The sequence below is a fragment of the Ambystoma mexicanum genome, chromosome 3p (genome assembly GCF_040938575.1).
Source record: "Ambystoma mexicanum isolate Mex_15411 chromosome 3p, UKY_AmexF1_1, whole genome shotgun sequence".
In the NCBI taxonomy this organism is placed as follows: domain Eukaryota; kingdom Metazoa; phylum Chordata; class Amphibia; order Caudata; family Ambystomatidae; genus Ambystoma; species Ambystoma mexicanum.
Genome location: NC_090925.1, coordinates 548,111,845 through 548,134,941, shown reverse-complemented (window position 1 = coordinate 548,134,941; position 23,097 = coordinate 548,111,845). Strand labels below are relative to the sequence as shown.

The 23,097-nt window shown below is 47.1% G+C and overlaps 1 protein-coding gene across 2 annotated transcripts in view; it reads left to right on the top strand.

Moving 5' to 3' along the window:
• CSE1L (chromosome segregation 1 like) overlaps positions 1-23,097 on the top strand; it is a 1,325,092-nt gene that overhangs the window by 787,072 nt on the left and 514,923 nt on the right. For both annotated transcript variants that reach the window (XM_069651279.1, XM_069651278.1), the window contains exon 18: positions 9,600-9,750. In XM_069651279.1, the coding sequence (XP_069507380.1) occupies positions 9,600-9,750 (151 nt within the window). The remainder of the gene's footprint in view (positions 1-9,599; positions 9,751-23,097) is intronic.

Sequence of the window (23,097 nt, the reverse complement as noted above, 5' to 3'; positions counted from 1 at the left end):
ACAAGTTCCTCAGGGAGGACAAGTTCAAGATGGTCACTCTTTCTCAGATCCTTCAGGCCCTCCAACTCCAGGATTGGATGGGGTCATTGGACCTTCAGGATGCTTATTTTCATGTGCCAATCCATCTCAAGCACAAAGTACCCGAGGTTCGCTGTTGGCAGTTCTCATCATTTTTCAAGTTCTGCCATTCGGGCTTACTTCCACCCCGAGGGTATTCACCAAACTGATGGCAGTGGTAGCAGCGAGTCTCAGGAGAAGGGACGATTCATATTACCCCTACCCGGACGATTGGCTGATAAGGGCACGTTCTTCCGAACAAGTTATGGTTCATCTCAACGTCACCTGCCATTCTCTCCACAGACTGGGATTCTCCCTCAATTACAAGAAGTCCCATATGACACCATCTCAAAAGCTCGAGTTCATCTGGGCTGTACTGGATACATCCTTGGGAGAGAGCTCGCCACCCGAATTGAGAGCTCAAGACATTCTGCAGATGGTCTTCAAGTTTCAGAGTGCCCATCGTCTACCAGCCTTTGACTTTTTGAGGTTGCTTGGCCTCATGGCATCCTGTATTTTTCTGTTGCCAGAGGCTCGCCTGAGAATGAGATCCCTTCAGTGGGCTCTCAGGACACAATGCTCTCAATTCTCCGGCAACATGTCAGACCTACTTCAGGTTCCAAGCAGGGTCGCACAGGATCTTCTGTGGTGGGCCTGCAAGGACAACATTCTGAAGGGAGAACCTTTTTGGCAACCATGGCTGGAGATAAGTGATTTCTGAACTCTGCCCTGGAGGGGCAGAGGTTCAGAAGGCCAGCCTAGTTTCTTTGAACAGGGTAACCTCTGGACAAGCCAGACCAATCAGGGTAGCTATGGCAGGTGGTCAAGACTAAGTCTCAGGAGGGGTGAGGGTGACTGAAGGACCTCCAGGAGCACACAAAGCAAGGAGACTTAAAAATTACAAATTACTCCAGACAGGTGTTATATCAAAAATATAGACCCATTTATTACAAGGCCTTTGTAACATAGACCATAGCAAAAGAATCACAGTAACACGAAGTAAACCAACACATCTATATCAACACAATGTATATACACAAGACCATTGGGGTCTAAAGGGTCAAATGCACGACATAGGTCGACAACCTAGAGGGGAAGTAAACAGGCAGTGCAGATATTCTTTAGGCCCATTACGACATCAAAAATACACCTAAGAGGCAGTCCAAGCCCTAAGAAGAGAGGAACCTTGTGCTCAATAGTACATGCAATGTAAACGCACGTGGTTGTTCTAATGGGCAGAACAGGGTCTCTAGCCGTTCGGGAAGGGGGATGAGGCGATGCAGAACAAGTTCCAACTATTCAAGAAGGACCGCCACTTGAAGGCAGAGGCAGTTCGAGAGTTTGAGATGGAGTTGCTATTTCGCAATAGTAGTGGAAGGGAGTGGGGCCCTCACTCCATTCCAACGCATGAGGTCGTTCCACTGGCTACTTTCGTGTTCGTCTCAGCTCCAGGGGAACATGTTGGACCCGTTCAGAGTCTGCGGGTTTTGTAGGGGTATCTTTTTGGTGGGTCCTGCGAGACAACTAGTTTAGAGGAGCTTTGCTTTGGCAGCCTTGGCCTCACCAAACTGTTACATGCACCTCACGGAAGGGCAGCATCGTTCATCTTCCTGATTTAATAGTGAGCTGGCTTTGGTTTCTGTCAGAGGCTCTGGAACACATCACTTTGCTAGAGCTGCATGCTGTCAGGCTGGCGCTGGCTGCCTTCTTCTCATCCTTGGCCCGCAAATGTGTGTTGGTCCTTAGACAATATGGGTGGCCATGTACTACCTCAACAAACTGAATGGTTTGGGAGTATTGCCTATGTCTAGAGAAACAGTACAACTGTGGTACTGGGCACTAGAAAACTCTCGGGCAACTACTCTTGCCGGGATGTAAAACTTCATAGCGGATGATGGGAGCAGAGACTTTGCCCATCCATGAGTGGGAGATTGCCATGATGTTTTAGGAAAGATTTGTTGGTTTTGGCTGCTTGCCTCCTATAGACGTAAGTTGGTTCTGACATCTTTCTGCTATTGAAGATTTTGAGAAATGAGCGGGCACTGCTTAGTTAAGGTAATTTGTTGGTACTAAGTAAATCTTAGGCGTTCCTCACTTAGTTAACTTTCGGGGTGCAGCCCACTGAAATATGCCACAGTGTTGAGGCACAAAATTATGGACAAAGGAAAGACCTAGGCTGAGTTGTCTTCAGTGTGGGCTGCACACCCTTCTATCCTGTAGGAATGTTTTAGTGATTTCAAAGAATGTTAGTAATGAAGTTAAGAAACTTGAGTATTTAATTTCGTAGTCATTTTTTAATTTAGGATTTTTTTTAGGTTTTGGTATGATGTTGCATTTCATAAACATCAATCAATGGCCAATGCATTTCGGGACCATGTGGTCCTTCGTCAGGGCCTTATCTAATCAAAGTTGCATCAAAATTACACATAAATCAATATTATCATATGCATTTCAAGTATTCAGATCATGAAATCATTAACAGGGTACATAGAGGTAGAACATAGTGACACAGACAAAAAGAAAGAAAGAGAAGTAACAAAATTCAATAAGCACATATTTTGCCACAAGCCTCCTGTTGACATTAACATTTAAAACGTGTTGTGCCTTGTCCCCTTGTTGAGTGCATGTCTAATTACTTTGTCATCTTAGCTAGATCGTGCGTGTCTTCACCTGCAATATAATCCCCAGTTAAGGTATAGGCAGTGACTCAGTTTGTTAAAAAGTAGCGTGCTTTAAGGGTAAGACCAGCGTGTGACCAGCGTAATATTTTGATGTTGCATAACTAACTTCTGGCAGTTTTAATAATAAATTCAAAGCGTTATATGGTGAGCATGCATAATAATTAAAACATAAGTCTGTTCAGAAAAGGAGATCTGACCTGCTAAGGAGCGCGTAGGGAACGCGGTTCGTTGCATGTAAACATACGGTCTGTATGCCGTGGTTCAATAAAGAACGTGCGTATCTTGAACCTACAAAAGCACAGGACTATTGTTTAATTGGGATTGACTCCGGATCCTGAAAACTTAATTGGCACTATCTGTTTTTAGTATCTCTTACCTTAGAGATGCAGGAGAACCTGCTGATCGTAAGCTCGTCGTCATCGCCGCTCGTGAGCCTCCCTGCCTAAGTAAAAACAAGGCAAGGCTTTGGTTGTCATGGAAACTGCCTCTACCAACATGAACGATTGTCCATGTGTTAGCGGCCATCTTAGAAGGGGCATCAATGTAAAATGCCACATTACATTTGTTTACGCATATTGAGCGAATCCGAAATGGCTGTTACTAAGGAGATATAACAGTCAAAGGATGTTATTGCCTGTGTGTTGTAAAATATGGATTACAGAAACATCAAGCCGCACGGCCATGAATGCTGTAGCTTGTCAGCTAAACTTGGATTGAGGCAAACTGTGACTACATCCTTATCTCTATTCGAAAACTTGAACACTAATAAGCATGTTCTAACAATGTGCCACGTAGTGACAACTATGTAGTCTGTAATGTGATGAAGCTCGTATGCATGAACGAGGGGAATAACCTCTATTCCAAATCTAATGATACGTGGTGATGCATGTTCTAATTCAAGGAATGTCTGTGTATCTGTGTGGCCACTCAATAAAGAAGTGGTCTAATGGTACTTATACCTGATTGAGGTATGGTGAATATCTCTTATGTGCCATAGAAACCAAGTTACAATTTTTGCACCCATATTAAAGTTACAAATATTAGCGTGACTAGTGAAGAGAGTCATAGTTCAGAAAGTGCAAGATAAATTGTGATGAGCATAATAAATAGTATGAAACAAACGTAAAGAGTATGATGACTCAGTTCAAGTCAAATTCTTCATTCATTCCTCTGGGTGATACTGTATCTAAACTGTTGATCCAGTACGCTTCCTTTTGTCTTCTTTTTTTGGAGTCAGTGCCTGGTTGAGATTTGTCCAGTACTTCTAAAATTTGGAATTTCAATTGTTCCGCATTGAGATTCTTTTGGTTGAAATGTCTAGCAACCGCTGAATTTAAGTTCTTGTTGCGTATACATGACTTGTGTTCCTTCATGCGGGTTTTTAATTTGCGTCCAGTTTCGCCTACGTAGCATAGGCTGCATTTACCTTTTAATCCAGAGCATGAGATGTTAATTACTCTGGATGTAGAGTCTCTGTACTCTAACATACCACAAGATGAATCCCTGACTGTTATTAAACAATTTTTGGACACCCGCACTGAGACTCAACATATACCAAGTGAATTTTTGATTCAGCTTTTAGAACTGGCACTTACCAAAAATTATTTTAGATTCAAGAACTCCTATTATGTACAGGTGAAGGGTACAGCAATGGGGGCATCCTTTGCCCCCAACTATGCTATCCTCTACATGTGGCAATTCGAGAAATCGCTCATATTACAGGAGTCCAATCCATTCTTTGCAGCTATACGTCTATATAAAAGATATATAGACGATATTATCATGGTTTGGGATACCACCAAAGGGGACCATACCATCTTTCTCTCCTGGATTAATTCTCTTAATCCACATCTTAAATTTACTATGACCTCTAGCAACATCTCGCTTCCCTTTCTGGACTTAACAGTCAATACTGATGATAACATTTTTGTGGACTTATTCCGTAAAGCTACAGACCGCAATTCCATTTTGCGGTTTGATAGCTTTCATCCCAAAGCACTCAGAGAAAGTATCCCCTACGGGCAATTTCTGAGAGCAAGACGGAATTGCACCAAAGTTGGTGATTATTCTACTCAGGCTGATATCATCACAACCAGATTAAAAGCTAGAGGATATCCGGATCATCTACTTAGACAGGCTCGCAAGAGAGCTAGATATCAGCATCGAGATATATTGCTTACCAAACAGAATAAACCAGATATCACTATCAACGCATTGTATGCGTAACCACTTTTAATTTTTATGATAAGGAGATCAAAAAAATGATTTATAAACATTGGCACCTTCTACAACTTAATAATCCAGAATTGGAACGACCTTTGTTTGCCTTCAAAAAAGGAAAACACCTTAAAAACTGGCTGTCACAGGCAGATCGAGCTAAACCTATCTCTCGACAACCCACATTACCTACCCAATGGGGTTTCCAACCCATTACGGGACATTTCCCATGTGGGTTCTGTAATGCTTGTAAATCTACTACAGCATGCTCTAAAATATGTATTAATGGTAAAGTCTGGTCCCTTAAGCAACATACGACATGCAACTCTTCCAATGTGATCTATGTTATAGTCTGCCCTTGTAATAAATCTTACATAGGCAAGACAGCAAGACCCGTCAACACTAGAATTTCGGAGCACAAATCAAGAATCCGGACGAATACCCACAATGCTCCACTAGTGGCCCATTTTCTAGAATTGAGCCACAACTTTGATGATTTTAAGTGGTGGGCATTGGAACGAGTTGTGGGAACTGATCGTCTCAACACTGCTACTAGATTGGCACAGAGGGAGCAATGGTGGATGTATCAGACCGACAGCTATCACACTGGACTAAACCATCAAGAAGAATGGCTCCAGTGCGTGATTTGAGAACTGTGTTTCACCTGTTCACCACCAACAACCCCCCCCCCCCCTTTGCACTGTCTTCATCTGTACCCAGAGGATGGTTACCCACCGCTCAATATTGGGGTATGTATTGATTGATGTTTATATATTCTTACATTACATGCATCAAACAGTGATGCTGTAATAGTTTAGAGAGTTTCATTATTCGTTTCTTTATCAGCTTTTTGTGATGCAGCATTATTGCTGTTAATTTGGTGGCTTCTTTCTAAAAATGGCACGATATTGAAGGTCCCTGCTTCAAACCATTACTTCTGTGTGTGCTGCCCCTGTGGAGGGGATAAACCAATGAAGCACTGTTGCCTGACTATTTGTGGTGGTCAAGATGTCACACTGGAGAGAGTACATCAGCCTTGTTACGGCTTTCTCTCTTGTTCTTTTCACCTCTTTCTCTCTCTTGTTCGTTTTTGTTTTTCGGCATTGCTTCCGGTGATTTGGGGGCTTCTCTGTAATATTGGCATGACATTTGAGGTCTCTGTTTTCAGGCAGCGTAAATATGCGTGCTGCCCCTTTAAGTTCACTAGACTAAGGAATCTAGGTCACATGACAATTTAGTTAGTCACGTGGCACGATGAGGCATTACTTTAGTCAGCCAAGATTCCTCCTCGAACTCAGAAGCAGCTGATTTGAGCTGCGCTTCGATACGGCTGCCATTCTACACACAGAGCCGGCGATAGCCTGAGGAACCCGGCCCTATTACGGCGACAGTTCCACGACCGGCGGGGATCACGTCTTATATGCCGACGCGGTAAGATTGGTTGTTTTCGTTTTGGATCCCTTTTCCTGTCGCTGTTTCACTTGCCGATTTTCTCGGACTCTGGGCTGTTCCCTAGCGGTAACCAGTGGAGGGGGACGTAAGGGGGTGGGCCAGACTCCATTGTGGGTGTCTTTTCTTTCTCTTTTTCTCTCCTGGCTCCCCCGCTATATAATGGCCACTGGAGATACATTGATTGAGTAGGGGACCCAGCGTTCAGGAATATCTCCTAGAGTAGATTTGTATTACCTGAGGGGAACGATACTTAGAGGCTTTTTTTTGTACTTTACCAATTATGTTTATCACTAATGCCCTCGAGACTGAGGGCCCGATTTTAGGAAGGAATGATACGTTTGAGCGCATGCGATTTTCTCATGGTTCTCTTTTATAACCCTTTCCTACCTTATTTCCTGCTCATCTTTTTCTCTTTTCTATGCAGGATCTGGTCTGCACAAGATTACCAATTGATGGGATTTTCTCTCCCCATCTAGCCTGAACTACTGTGCACCCGGACAAGACTCTAGGGGTGTACCACCAAGAGAAATAAAATTTCTTTCTCTATTTTGATGGTTATTTTTCGGATACACTCAATGGGAACTTTTCCCTTTGAAGGTTTGGAAATGCTACTTGTCTATGTATTGTACTGCCGGGATGCCTCTCACTCTGCATTTTAGTTGTATTGCCACCGGGATGGTAGTGGATTCTCAGATTGACTCTGGCTTCCCTCTCCCTATTCTGCCATGTTGGATTACATAATCTCGTTAGTATATTCACGGCTCTGACATAGGGACAACATGCCCCCTTGTCACTTTCCCACTAATTTATTTGGGATTCCCCTTGTCTGATTTAAGAATAGATTATGGGGCTTACCCTGGATTATTATTAAGGATACCAGGATCTTTAACTGCGTGGAGGATGCTACATGCGGGGTTGCTAGATCGGTTCAAGGAATGTTTTTTATTATGTAATTTTTTATGTATGTTTTTGATTTATGTGTTGCCTTATATTTGTTTTTTTCTTTCTTCTTTTTTGGTCTTTTATATATCCCTCTTCGTTGTATCCCTTATTTCTGAACATTACTAAGATGGAATATATTGAACATCTGGGCGAATTAAGGAAGAACCATTTGAAGAAGATTGGACACATGGAATAATTTCAAAGACCCTTTTTGTACTACGTGGCCCTAGATGGCTCTTGAATATTTAAATGTAGAGAATTTGTATGTTTAGATTTTAGAATTTATCATCTAATCTGCCCTGTCCTGAGGAAGACGATTGTCAAGCTTTCTCTCTCCTGCTACGGTGAGAGACAGACAGCTTAGACAGTTATTTTATCGTCGAAACTACCTGCGTTCAGATACCAGTACAGCCCACGATACGGTTGGGAGCTGTACTAGGTACCGGTTGTTGACTACTTTGGTCAGATTGGAGACAAGCACAGGTTTTGGTGTAGTATATATTGATGCTACCCCGCTTGTCTATTTTCTATAACGAATTGGTGGGCTTGATTAAGGCACAACCTTTTCTATCCCGCAGAAAATATTGATTGTTGACCTGCGTGGTTGTGGTGCCTTATATAACTCCTCAAGCCTCATTAATTAACTCTTGCATATATATAAATTGGTTACAAAATATCCCCTTGTTTGAATACAGATTGGGTACCAATTGAGGATTTTTGCTGTCTACGGATGTTATGTACTTTTGAATTAAGTTATGCACAATGCACTTATGCTTACATCCTAGGATGGCTAGTAAAATAATATGCACTTTAACTGGATACGTTCAGCATTATGTGTTTTTATGCTGTTTTTATTTGTATGGTAATTGAATATGTGTTTATTAAAGATTGATTGAATACTTCTCTATGTTCCTTGACCTGATCTATCCCCATATTTAGCTCCCTCACAGTGGGCAGTATATTCCACTGATTGATTCTATGGTCTTGTTCGCATGAACCCTTTCTCCCCCTTGGTGGGTGTGTTTTGCACGGGCAGCATATGCAATAGATGCTGTTCTCATTGTTACATGTTCCAAAACAGCTGAGTTGAATTTGTTCACTTGTATGTGGATGAGAGACCATATTCCCCTTGATTACGTTGTTGCAATTGCTGCAATTCAAGCACGGGTACTTGCCCTGTTTGGGTTTCTAAAGTATGCGTCTGTTGTCTCTGGTATTCACTAGGAGATCTTGTAAGTTATTTGTGCGTTGGTAAGCAAAAACTGGTCTTGTCTGGAATAACTCTTTAGTTCTTTCGTCACTGGTGGGAATGGACCAATGTTTAGTAATAAATCGCTTGATCTGAGCACTCTGGGTTGAGAACTTGGACACATGAACGATCATTGGTGCTTCCCTCTTCGTTTTTTGTTGTAGTGTGCTTGCTCTGGTCATGGTTGTGACTTTAGCTTGATCTAATTCATCATTACTATATCCACGAGCTAGTAATTTGTTTTGTAGTTTATTCAGTTATTGATTGAATTCCTCCTGGTCACTGATAATCCTCTTGAGGCGTAGCATTTGGCCATATGGTAAGTTTCGCAATGTGTTCTGGGGGTGGAAACTCATGCAATGTAATAGATTATTCCTGTCTGTCGGTTTGGTATGAGGTAGTGATGTGCTGTTGATTTACATTCACTTCAACGTCCAGGTAATGAATATTAAGGTTGCCGATCTCTGCAGTAAATTGTATGTGTGCATCAATGTTGTTAATGTATGTGAGAAAGTCTTTCAGTGATTCTCTGGTGTCTTTCCATATCCCGAAGACATTGTCTGTATATCGTAACCATACTTTCAGTTAATTTTCCATTCGATTTTTTTCGAGGATATGTTCAGTCTCAAAACAATACATAAACGCGTTGGCATGTGAGGGTGCCATAGTTGCCCCCATCGCCGTGCCTGATACCTGGAGGTAATATTCATTATTGTATGTGAAATAGGAATTTGCCGAGATAAAGGTAAGTAGAGTAAGTATGAATTCTTTGTATGCTCCTATGTCGCCTTCTTGTAACCCATTGGCATTGTGGTTCCATCGCTTTAGATGACATTTTACCCCTCCCGGTATTCATATCTGTTTCTCGGAAACCACTGTTTGGTAAATTGAAATTTCAGATTGTATGGAATCTGAATCCAAAAGAGTAGTTTCTTCTCTTGAAATTGAATTTGTGTTCTGCTAGTCTGTTTAATTCAGTGTTCTTTTCTTTTTTCTTGTAGAACCCAAGCAAACCTCACTTTAACCACTACCTGTTTGAGTCCATTTGCTTATCGATCAGAATTACTTGCAAAGCAAATCCTGATACAGTTGCAAGCTTTGAAGAGGCTTTGTTTTTGGTATTTACAGAGATTTTGCAGAATGATGTACAAGGTACAGTTCAATAAGATTTGCTATAAATGTGAGGAATATATTACAGAATGCAAATACTTTCCCGTTGCTTGATTATGTAAATGCACCAAAACATGATACTTTGTTATGATTTTTTATACTGCACCAGTTGCCACTGTAGTGCCGTAACAGCACTGAGACGCTGGAAGATTGCATATTGTGCCCTTGCTCAGAGTTTCCAGGCCATGGTCAGCTAGAGAATAGGAAAAGGGAATAAGAGGAGGAAGAGTATAGGGGAGTACGTTTCAACATGCATAAGTCTTCTATAGAAAGAGTGATGTTGCACGGATATGTAGTGCATGTGTATGGGCATGTGGTTGTATGCCTGCAGTGCAAGTAGAGGTAGATCAAAGAATGATGGGAAAGGGGGGACAATACGTAATGCTGTTGAGAACAAGTGAACAACACATGTAGGCAGTTTCTAGTAGTTATGATGAAGTAAAGAAATTAGTGATGGGTTGCATTTTATCCGTTTGTTTCAATTGCAAGTTTCTTAGCAATTGTACACATTTTGGAAGAGAGAACAGGTCTTAAGACGGAGATGGCAACGTGATATAAAAACATAAAACAATGGCAAGGGTAAACTAAAATGTACCACCATAATAACAATTTTAGTGTGTGCACCATATTGTAGTGCAAGTGATCTGGAACCTAGCTCGCTTTAACCTTTGGGCAAATTACATTAGTGAATTTAATGGCAAAGAATTCTCAAGTATCTGCATTTATTTTCTGTGGGAACAAACTGTTTACAGAAGCGCTTCATGCAAACGTATGGTAACAGGAGCACTTTCCCATTGCTGGATGCCTTAATACTTTCATGCATGATTGTAGTGGAATTATTTTTAATCTGGTTAGGGAGAGCGGGCGGTGTTTGAAACATTGACATTGTAAGCAAACAGAGAACTGTAATTTACAATATTTACACTATTTATACAGTGATGAACTGGGAGTGGATGAGACTGGGTATGTAGTGATGAAGCACAGAGGCAGACCTCTTCAAATGTGTTCGGCTGCCATAATCATTCAGAGTTCATGTCATACATGATTTTCATCTGCGATTTTCACTCTTAATTTGGGCAAAAGGAAAGCTAGGATGCGTGATTGGTTGGTTTCCAGTGTCTAATTGTTTGGCCGAATGCTTAAACTGCATGCTCAATGCAGTGGTTAAGGGAAGTGGGCGCTTGGGCAAGAGGAAATTAGCACTGTTTAGTCTGGTTTTATCCGAAGGAGTCGGATGAGGAAATAGTGCACAAAAGCATCTGTGAAACCATGTCTTTCAAACAAAGGTGTCCCGTCATTATACAGTTCATGTTCATGAAAGGAGACTGACTGTTGTTCCTCGGCATGGTACAAAATTAATACAACCATGAGCAGATTTGGTGGCTAGAAAGTAAGCAGTGTCGAGGAAAGCTCTTTGTGATCTTGAAAGACCAGCACCTCCTCACCCAGTGCCTGACTGGTCCTTGCCAGTATGATTGAAACAGGAATGATTGGATCTCAGACCTGTGACTTAATCACCAAAATGTCAGTCCTCCTGAGAGCCCTCACCTATCTGCATAGTGTGCACGACAAACAGGGCAATTCCGGTTTGATCCTGGTAGGACCAGAAAGGGCAAAGACTTTGTCTCCTTCACTAGACCCGGGTAAGCCTTCAGTCTGGGCAAACAAACCCCATGTAACTTCAGCAGTCACATCCGCCTCCACATCCTCCTATTCATCATCACCTACTAAGCAATCGGTACAGAGTGTTCATATCGAATCCGTTATAGTGAATGCTCATATCTCGAGTATTTTATAATGAAAACCTTTATCGAAAGCATTTTGGGGTGAGGCTAAAGGGGTTACATTTTTTCGGCAAACTTTTGGGGTGGGTTTTTAGGGGTGGTTAACAGGTTTGGGGGGGGGGGTACCCACCCAAAAAAAGTGCGCATTTACTATAAAGGTTTTCGTTATACAATTTCTCCAGCATGGGGTCTGGCATGGATTCACATGCTCATGAATATTCCCCGTCGTCAGGCTAACCAATCACTGATCTCTGGGTCATACTGCCCCCAGCCAATGACTCCCCTCTCCCTAAGCTCCACCTCTGGCAGCCATCCTCAGATTTTAACCGCACGCTCAAGTGTTGGGAGTCCTCGTGCTTTAGCTCTTGAGTTTTTGCTGCGTTTTTGCGCTTTTTCAGGAGATTTTCTCATGTTTTCGGTTTAATCGGGCCTCAAGCTCCACCGTTTCTACTTCCGATAACGGGGACCCATTTCGGAATTCTTCTAGGCCCCTCAAGGGTGAAGTTTTCATCGAGTTTACACTTCTTGGAGGATTCCGGAAGATCTGCGGCCTACCTCACCGGACATGGCCAAGGACGAGGGAAGCTCGACGCCCGGATCCAAGCTGTTCAGGTGCTGCCCTGGATGCGGATTACAGAACGTTTTCAAGGAGGACGAGCATTCGTGGTGTCTCTACTGCCTTCATGAGGATAAGACGCACGTGGAGAAGGACTGTGCGTTCTGCAAGAACCTTTCGGAACGGACCAAACGAGATCGTCGTTCCCGCCTCGCCGCCTGGCTGGAGAAGGGCACAGCAGGTGAGAAGGCGAAGAAAAAGTCTGAGCTGGGCTTCTAAGTCCTGTGAGGGCACCCCGGCGACGGGGGCTCAACAGAAGGCCAAGCACCGCCACTCCGTGGGCACCGGGAGCGCCGAAAGGTCGGGCTTTTCAGCTGCCAGGCAGAGCGCGACTTCCCCGGCACGTTCAACCACTAGCCAGCGCTCTGGTTCGGGGAAGAGGAAGTCCGAGAACCCGGGTAAGCTGCTGGAGCGGCCCCGGTCGATCTCGAAGGGGGGAGCGAGGCGTTGACCCCCCTCCCAAGACGAAGGCCCAGGACGCACCTAAGGTGGTGAGGGCTTTGACCCAGCCGGCAAAGGCCTCTATCGAAGTGGTTGCTGCGACCCTGGCGAAGCCAGCTGAGACTACGCCAGTGGAAACGGCCTCTGGGCCCAGAGTATCCCTGCCACCGCGGAGGGAATCCTCTTTCCAGCCCATCATTAAGACCCCGTGAAGTCCCCGGCAGAAAAAGAGGGGGGGGGGCAGTTGCCATTACAGACGCGGGATCAGCCTCTGAGGAGGAGCTGGTGGAAACCGAGAAGGGCCTCAATGAGAGGTTCATAGGCCTCAACGAGAGGTTTGAGAAGGTTCGATCCCAGTGGACGGTCCCCGCTGACGTGATCGACAAAGAGGGCCCAGTGGAGCGGCCATCCCGTCCGTCGCAGCCATTACCCGAACCCCAGGATAGCTCGGCGGCCATTTTGTTGGCGATCCAATCCTTATGTACCGAGATAAGGACGAGATTACCACGGACCCCGACGGAGGATCCAGAACCAGGCCCGTCGGGAAACCCTCTGAACAAGCGGAGGAGAGTCCACCCCTCTCCACCCTTCGTGCCCGCGAGTCCTGTGGACCCCTCCTCCCCCTCGCTGGACCCTAGAGAGGATACGGCGACGGATACAGCGATGGGGACGGGCGGCGGCAATGACACAGGGGACATCCCGTCATCACATCCCTCCCTCCCCCCCCCCCCCCCCCCCGGGCTTCTCCAGCCGACGAAATTGGCTCCTTTCATGCCATGATAACCAGGGCATCCAAGCTCTTCCAGCTCTGCCCTGAAGAACAAAAAAAGGAAGGGTTTCTTTACCAACGACGAGAGGCCAAGAGGAAGACGGCCCTCGCGGTGCCTTTGCTCGACGACATCTGGGACGAGGGGCTTGCTGTCCTCAAGAACCCTTCCACGACACCCGCCAAGAGGGACCGGTACGAGAAGAAGTACCGAGTCCCCGATGCCGCCCCCTTGTGCCTCAGGGCCCAGCCCACGCCATTCTCTGTCGTCTCGGCCGCGGCTAAGAAGATAGTAGCGGGTGTGGTGGCTTCCACTTCCCCGCCGGACAGCGAGGGCAAGAAGTTGGACTCCATGGGACGACGAGTCATCTCGGTGGCGGCGACGATTAAGGGGGCCAATGCCTTAGCTATTGTGGCCCGCTACGAAAGGGAGCTCTGGTACAAGATAGCTCCCCTGCTAGACTTCCTACCTGACAAGAGGGCGGAGGCCCTACAAATTCTGCAGGAAGGCGAGGTGGCGTCGGATCACGCCATAACAGTGGCAACGGACATTGCCGATACCGGATTTTGACAACTGGGCAACGGAGTTTGCCGCCGACGACTAGGATGGCTCAAGGCGACAGACTTTCGCCAGGACTTCCAGACCAGAGTGTTGGATATGCCGTTCGACGGCAACAACCTTATTGGTAAGGCGGTGGATGAGTGTCTCCAGGCCATCAAGATCGACTCGGAGACGGCCCAGGCCCTGGGGGTACTTCAACAACGACGACCCTTTCGGAGCTGCAGAGGCAGACAGGGTGCCTCCAAAGGATCCAGCGGTGGCTCCTCCACATACCGCCAGGTGGCCTACAGAGGTCGCGGCAAGCAAGGGGGAATCCCGCTGTCTGTGGCAAGGCCGCCTCCAAGCAAGACTGACCCGGCCGTGTCGTCGAGCCCCCACCGAAGCACCCCGGTGGGAGGCCGGGTGACTAAGTTCGTCAGCGTGTGGGAGTCCATCTCCACCGACTGTTGGGTGCTGGACACCCTGGCCAATGGGAACTGACTGGAATTCCAAAAGAAGTGCCCTTGCATTCCTCGCGTGGCCAGGAATCCCGTCCCTCAACTGCTGTTGGAGGTAAGGGCGATGCTCAAAGGTGCCATCGAGCTCGTCCCCAGGAGGCACCGGGGCTCCGGAGTGTACTCAAGGTACTTCCTCGTCAGAAAGAAGACAGGCGGTTGGCTCCCCATCGTGGACCTGCGTCAGTTAAACAAATAATCAAGGCGCAGAAATTCAGGATGGTCACCCTCCAGCACGTGCTGGGACAGCTGGAGGAGGGCGACTTCCTATCATCGTTGGACCTGGAGGATGCTTACTTCCACATCCCCATTCTAAAAGGGCACAGGAAGTTTCTCAGGTTCGTGGTTCAGGGACGCCACTACCAATTCAGAGCCCTACCGTTCTGATTAAAGTCGGCACCCAGGGTATTCACCAAGTGCCTGGCACCAGTGGCGGCGCGGCTGCGCCTGCAGGGATCCACGTCTACCCCTACCTGGACGACTGGCTAATCCGGGCAAGGACAAGGGAACTCACCATCACACAGACAGCGAGGACCATCCGGCTGCTCACGGAACTGGGGTTCGCCATCCACTACCCCAAATCCCACCTGGTTCCATCGCAAGTAGCACTGTTTCTGGGAGCGAAGCTCGGTACAGTGGGGCAATTGGCCTCCCCGTCAGAGGAGAGGACCAAGACCATCCTGGGCAAGGTGCGGCACCTGCTAGCCACGGACGTGGCCAGGGTGAGGTCCATCAAGTCCCTCCTCGGGATGATGTCCTCATGCATCTATCTTGTACCCCTTTGCAGACTTCGGATGCGTCCGCTTCAGGAGTTCCTCGACGCCCGCTGGTTTCAGGCGACGGGCTGCTTCGAGGACAGGATCCTTCTTCTCAACGAGGAGTTCCATCTGGTGATCCTATGGTGGGGTACCCATGCTCACCTCACTACAGGCACAGACTTTCAAACCCCGGCGTTTCAGGAGACGGTGACGACGGACGCCTTTCTGGAGGGTTAAGGGGCCCACACCTGAGATCTCCACACAAGAGGCCTTTGGCTCCCGGAGGAGAGGTCTCTCCACATCAACATTCTGGAGCTCCGAGCAGTGTTCTGGGCGCTCAAGTCGTTCCTTCCCTCCCTCAAGGACAAAGTGATGAGGATCTTCACTGACAACACCACCGCGATGTTCTACATACGGAAGCAGGGGGGCACCAGATCACCAGCCCTATCCAAGGAGGCCCAGGATCTGTGGCACTGGGCCGTCGCCCAGGGGATGTTTCTGGTTCCCTTCCACTTGGCAGGAATAAAAAACACCATCGCCGACTCACCCGGCAGGGAGCTGCGCTCGTGCCACGAGTGGGAACTACGTCAGGACCAGGTGGATCGGCTCTTTCGACGATGGGGCAAACCCCGGATCGACCTTTTCGCGACGGCGACGAAATCCAAGTGCCAGAGGTTCGCCAGCAGGTTCCCGCAGCCGAGGAGCATGGGCGATGCTTTCTCGTTCCCCTGGGACGGCCTGTTTCTATATGCGTTCCCTCCGTTCCCGTTGCTGCTCCGCCTCATCAAACAGCTCAAGAAGTCCAGGTGTAGAATGATCCTCGTCGCACCGGCGTGGCCGAGGCAGATCTGGTTCCCGGACCTTCTGGACTTGTCAACGTCCCCACCAGTCAAGCTGCCGGCTGACACGGATCTTCTCTCCAGAGAAGGGGGCGCCATTCTCCATCACGACCCACAGTCGCTGAACTTGCAGGCCTGGCTCCTGCAGCACTAGAGTTTGGAGGGTACAATATCCCGGCTGACTGCAGAGAGCGTCCTCAACTCTCGTGTTACGTTCATATGTGGAAGAGGTTCTCTGTCTGGTGCCGTGCACAGAAGATTAACCCTCTGCGGATTACGGCTCTCAAGTACTGCCGTACCTACTGTCGCTGGCCAAAGCTGGACTGGCTCTCGCCTACATCAAAATACATCTGGCTGCCATCTCCCGATATACCAGGACTACAGGACGGGCGTCCTTGTGGTCTCATCACCTGGTGAAGGAATTTATGAAGGGACTATTCCGATCGTTCCCGCCGGTGAAGGCTCCTGCCCCGGCGTGGGAGCTTAATTTGGTGCTGACCAGCCTCATAGGGGCCCCATTCGAGCCTATGCATTGGGCGCCTTTGAAGTTCCTGTCATGGAAGACCGCGTTTCTCGTGGCCATCACCTCTGCACGAGTGGGAGAGATCCAGGCCCTATCTTTCAAGCCTCCATACTTGACTTTTCATGACACGAGGGTGGTGCTGAGGACGCACCCATCCTTCATGCCCAAGGTGCCATCGGACTTCCACCTCAACGAGCCCTTGGTGTTACCAGTTTTCTTCCCATCGCCTTTGACGCCGGCCGAGAGGACTTTGCATTCGCTGGATGTAGCTAGAGCGCTGAAGTTCTACGTGGACCGCACGAAGAGTTTCCAGAAGACGTCACAACTGTTTGTGAACTTTGGGTCTGTAAATCAAGGGAAAGCTGTCTCGAAGACTTCCATTTCCGGATGGCTCTCCGGCTGCATCATGCACTGTCACCGGTTGACAAACCGACCGCTGCCCGGCCGTCCGAGAGCCGATTCGACCAGAGCAATCGCTGCTACTACGGCGTTACTGTCTGGTGTGCCCCTGCTGGACATCTGCAGGGCTGCTATGTGGAGGTCTACGCACACCTTCACAAGATGCTACTGCATCGATCGGGACTCCAGGGAGGAGTCCAGGGTCGGCCAAGCAGTGCTGCGCAACCTGTTCCCACCTAGTCCCACGTGACAATTGCAGGCGCCGTGTGCGCCTGCTTCCAGTCACTGTGGCCATACATGCTTTATAGCAGTAGGCGTAGTACACCCCTTTCAGCCTGTGACATAATCCACGTCAGCTTGTGCAATGATCACTTATATAACTGTTAAACTAAAAAGCAATTGTATATTTTGTTTATGTTGCTGTTTTCTTAAGCCGAAATTCGGCCCTATATACAGCATTTATTGTTTGTTGTAGGATTTGTGTCACTGATGCTGTCTCTTTTAACAAGGAGACTCGCCACGAATGTTTGAATTAATTTTATCCCTTAGACAGCAAGGGTCAGCCAGGGATAGTTCAACTCTCATTAGCTATCTCTGCATTTTTTGTTTATATTAAATAATGTTCATACTTTTGCTATATTTAGTTACACTGTATGAATAACTACTGCTATTGGTCATCATTGATCCTTTTTTCGTTAGTGTTCATATGTTGTCTGCATATGTACAATCCGATGTGGGGTTGTACCCCTACTCCTGTTCATTTTATTTATGTATGACTGTTTCCATTAACCTAATCAAACAAATATTTTTATTTTTTTCTGTAAATTGTATTCTTCATGTGTGTTTGTTGCTCTATTTTCCACTTATTAAATTGGTTTATCTTTGTTCCAAACAATAAAAAAGACATTTTATTTTCAAATTAGTGTACCTATTCCCTTCTTATAGGGTCACTTTGATTGGTGAGATACCAGAAAATCAAACACTGACAATTTGACGTATTGTGCTGTTTAGGCTATCAGTTGAATAAATACTGATAGCTAATGTAAATGATACCTTTACTTGAGTTTGTTCAGGAACACCCTTGTGTTTCAAGATAGTTTTTGTGCTCCATTAAGTTCCTGAACCTTTGTGAGTCCCTCTTCTGTATACACTCCAGCATGGGTCTGGCATGGATTCACATGCGAACCCTCCCACCTACCCCTCTGCGGCTCTTCACTTGGTCATACTGCCACTTTGCGTGCTACTTATCTGAGGATGGCTGCCAAAGGCAGGGCTTGGGGAGAGGGCAGTCATTGGCTCGGGGCAGTATGACCCAGAGATCAGTGATTGGTTAGCCTGACGACGGGGAATATTCATGAGCATGTGAATCCATGCCAGACCCATGCTGGAGAACAACAGTTACAGGTAAGTAACTTGTTCCATGCAAGATATGTGAATTCCCTTAAATGGATTTTGATATAAAGACATGTAACCTAAGCAATCGTACATCCTCATTAATACAGACACTGTGATCTTCCATGCTAGAAAAGTTGCCATTGTCTGCACCACTCCTATCCTTGAAAACTCTTCATCACAAAGACCTGCTTCTTTGCCAGCAATACTCACATCAAGGTTTTCATTTATACCGTCTGCTACATACAGCACATCGACTGCACAGAAAGAAAAGATGAGGTTTGAGTCATCCACAATGCCCCATTGTCACGAGAATTATCCCAGCCTTACATCTGTGATGACTGGGTACCTTCCCAAACCCTTGCAAAGAGGCAATCTTTAAGCTTTTCATGTTTTAGGGTGGTTTTTCCTCTGCCCTTATTTCGAGGACTCAAATGGATCAACCTACTTGGTTTAGCGGTTGTTTTCTTTGAGCACCTAATTCTAGTAGTGATAGAAATTAATAGTTACTCACCGTAGTGACTAACCTACTCTTAGTCCCCTTTCCTCCATACTGTATGGGCGTCGCTCATGAGGGACGGGAGACGGAACCTTTTTCACCAGAAAAACCTTATTCCCCTTTATATTTAGGCGCGCGGGGGCACGGCCCTGGGAGCAGGCGCTCGCTTGACTCCGCCCACCGGCGCTACTCCTCAGTCCCCATTGATGCGTCGATAATATGCAACATTGCCTAATGACACCAGTATTATTAGGGGGAGGATGGTGGAATGTATGGAGGAAAGGGGACTATGGACTAAGTACGTTAGTCACTACGGTGAGTAACTATTAATTACTCGTATGTCCCGTCCCCTTTCCTCCATACTTTATGGGTGATTACAACAGAATGTAGCCCTACGCTGGAGAGGAGACCCTCCTGAAGCTAACCGGTTTCTCAAAACCGCCTGACCGAAAGCCGCGTGTGACCTAGAGCTGACGTCCAGACACTAGTGCTTGGAAAAAAGCTGAGGGGGTGGCCCCCCAGATGGCCACCCTACTGATGACCTGCCACGGAACATGGCGTTGTAACGCAATAGCCGTCTGTTAGGCAGAATCCCATGCAGTTCCCTTAGGGAGCACTACAGGAGATTAGCACTACAGGAGATTAGGACTACAGGTGTATGCAATAAATCCACTTTGGTGTCAGTCTGTACCACACAGATTTAGTTGGTAGCTGTGGCTGAGCAGTCAGACTTGTCTCAAGAGGGAGATGAGCAGTATTCAGGGTTTACACAATAGGACCACAGTACTATGGGACAAGGAAACACTGACCAAAGCTTTGTATCAAAAAGAATATATATTTATTTTACACACTTCTTAACTCAACACATCAATCACTATTATTAAAGCAAGTTAAAACAGTCAAGAAAAGTATACACAACTCCCTATTTAAATTGTAGATAAGTTTGCGCAAGAGTGAAAACGGAGCAAAACGGCACAGTGTAAACCCAGCAGAAATGGCACTCTGACAAATTATTCAGAGGGAGGGAAAGGTCAAGTTATACAGGGTTAGACTCCTAAACACACCAGCAACACTTCCCAATTGGATTGTGAACAAGTTAGGCAAGGCAGTACTTTAGCATAAGCAATACTTAGGTGAAAACCAAGCAAAATGGCACTTCAACAATGTTGACAATGGAAGGAAAAGTGGTTATAAGAGTTTTTGGTGCACCAACACAGTTCTTAATGAGAAGTAATCTAGAGAAGGCAGTTGTAACAGATTTAGCCAAAGTCAATAGGCCTGTGCCAGAGTTAGTGGTACAAGGCAAAGTGCCCAGGATCAAACTGTTCTAGCAGCTGCAGTCAAGTCTTTGTTTAACGATGAAAAAGGAGGGTGCAGAAGGTAAATGATAATGTTAGGCGATAGTGGTGGCCAGCCCAAGAGGTAAGTTAAGGATTTCAAACACCTTTAGCAGTACCCCGCGAAACGGGAGGCCTGGCGGAACAATGTACCTGAAAAGTGGAAGCGGCTCATGCAGTGGCGTTAGTTCCTGGCAGTTCCTGCAGTTTGGGATATCCAGCAGAGGAAGAGAGGCTCTCGTCATGGAGGAAGGTTCGAGTCACTGCCCTGCCCTGCCCAGGGAAGAAGCAAGCCGCGGTGATACCGAAACGGATTAAAAGGTACGCTCCTTTAAATTGCGGTCGTGGTCGACGGGTGCCTGGCTATCCAATATCCGAGTGCTTGGCACTGACGATTCAACCAAGGCAGGTCCTGGAAGGCGATTGGCGTACTGGTTGGTCCCACCAGCTCAAGGGAAGAATGCTCTTGCAGGTGAAGATCTTCTTTTGTCGTTGGAGAAAAGTGGTGAGGATCTGCAGCAGGGCTTCACCAGTGGTTCAGTCGTTGCAGATGTCTTCAGCTTCTCTCCTCTTCGGGTTTCTTAGTTCCAGTGGCAACGTCTTGTCCTCCAGTCCTCAGATCCCTGCTTTTATGCAGAAAACCCCCATTCATACAGCCTAGCTGCCACTCAAACAGCGGGGTGGTTATCCTGGTGGGATAACCCCTCCCCCCCCAGCCTATCGGGGCAGAGTGCGACTTGGGTTGCTTAGGCAACCTTGTCCAGGGTGCCTTTTCCCCCTCCCACACATCCTGTCTACCCCAGACTCACTGGCGCTTGAAGGAGGGCTTCTCTGCAGAAGCCCGCCAAAAGGACGAACAAATGGGCCCCGACCTGGGTTTGGATTACAGAGCGAGATGCGAGAAAGAAATATTATTAAAGATCTGGCAATAAAATTCCACCGGAGTAAAGTTAGTATTAAAATTACTCTGCGGTATGTTAAAGGCCATCATAAAAAGTAGTAGCCTCGAACAAAGGGAAAATCCCATAGGAAAATATTTGCGGTCGAATATTAATGGTAGTAACTGCCATCAGCCAGAAACTGTGGAGAGAGGGACTGGACTGTACCCTCTCTAAAATGAATACCAGGGAAAACTAATAACCCTTCCCAGTACCTCCATAGTAAGATGGGGTGTACTGGTTTTGTTCATAACTATTGACTAGTAAAGTCAATGGGGACTTAACATGCCCTGGGAGACAGTAGTCAGTCCCAGGGTATGGAGTCTATGTTTGGGGGTCACTGTGACACCCCTGTGGTACTGCACTGGTGGTGCTGTGTAACACACATGTAAAAAGATGATACCTATGGATTGAGAAAAACTCCATAGCCCATAAGCACAAAGATAGGCAGAAACACATAGCAAAATACAACTAAGACTGAGAAAAAGAGTCTCACTCTTAGGAGTAAAAAAATAAACCCCTGAAATCCAGCAAAGCTGCTGGGGGACTCTGTAGGTAAGGGAAATTAGCCTTTTAAGAGAATTCTCCCTAACACCGTGCTCTTGGCCCTGACAGCATGAGCATGCAAATTAGCCGGAACTGGCTGGTGCTGCCCCTCATAGGCCTCCTTGATGGCTGCGACCATCCACATGGAGATGAGGCCTTGGAAGCCTGATACCCTGGCCTTGCACCTCCGAAAGTGATGAGAAGGGCATCCGACTTGTGGAAATTCTTGGTCCTGTCCAAGTAATACTTCAGAGCGTGTCTGACATCGAGGCAATGCAACACTCTCTGAGGTTCATTCTTGGCATTGGAGAAGAAAGTAGGTAGAACGATCTCCTCGTTAAGGTGGAAGCAAGAAGATACCTTGAGTGGGAAGGCAGGGGGCATCCGGAGGACCATCTTGTCCTTGTGAAAAGTGGTGTAGGGCTCTGAGGTCACGAGTGCCTGGATCTCGCTAACCCTGCGCACTGAGGTGAGGCCCACGAGCAGAGCCGTCTTTAGGGTTACTCACTTGCTATCAGCGAACACCATTGGCTCAAATGGTTTGCGGGCCTATGCGCCCCATACCACGTTGAGGTCCCAGGCTGGGTGAGGCCTCTTTATGGGCGGGTAGTCTGTGGAGGCCTGCCAGGTGCCGCTTGACAACCGGGTTAGAGGAGGAAAATAGACCCTCTGAATTTCTGTTGGCACCTATAGCTGCCAGGTAAGTGCGGCATGTGTCGACATGCATTGCTGAGTGTGCAAGATGTGCCAACAAGGAACGGACATCGTCCAAAGAACACTTGAGAGGGTCAATCTCCTTAGAGCTGGCCCAATGACAGAATCTAGACCATTTGCTCTTGTATTGGCTCCTGGTAGCTTTGCTTCTGGCGCCATGTATGCTCTCCCGATTAGCCTGCAATAGGTTCATGTGTTTCAGAGTGACCTGTTCAGGAACCACGCTGCGAGGGCTAGCTTGTGAGGAGCAGGGTGGAGGACCCTGCCCACCTGCTGTGTCGGGAGCGGAGCTGGGCCCACCAGTAGGTGAATGGGAGGCCTGTCTGATAGGCTGAGCAACTCGGAGAACCATGGTCTCGCCGGCCACCAAGGAACGATCAAAATGATGCTGATGTGACGAGATTGCTTTATTCTGCAGATCACCCTGTGGACCAGGGGGTTAAGCGGGAAGGCGTACAGCCTCATGTAGTTCCACTGTAGCTGGAAGGCATCGCCCAGGGCCCTGCCCCTGCCAGGAGACAAACTGCTGGAATTTCTTGTTGACATGCGAGGCAAACAGATCCACTTGGGGGTGCCCCCATCTGTTGAAGACTTCCTCCAGTACCAGGTCGTACAATTGCCATTCGTAATTGTCAGCCCCCAGTCTGCTGAGTCTGTCCGCCTCCAGGTTGGCTTCCCCCGGGAGGTGGACAGCCATTAGGTAGATGTTCTCCAGTGCCCA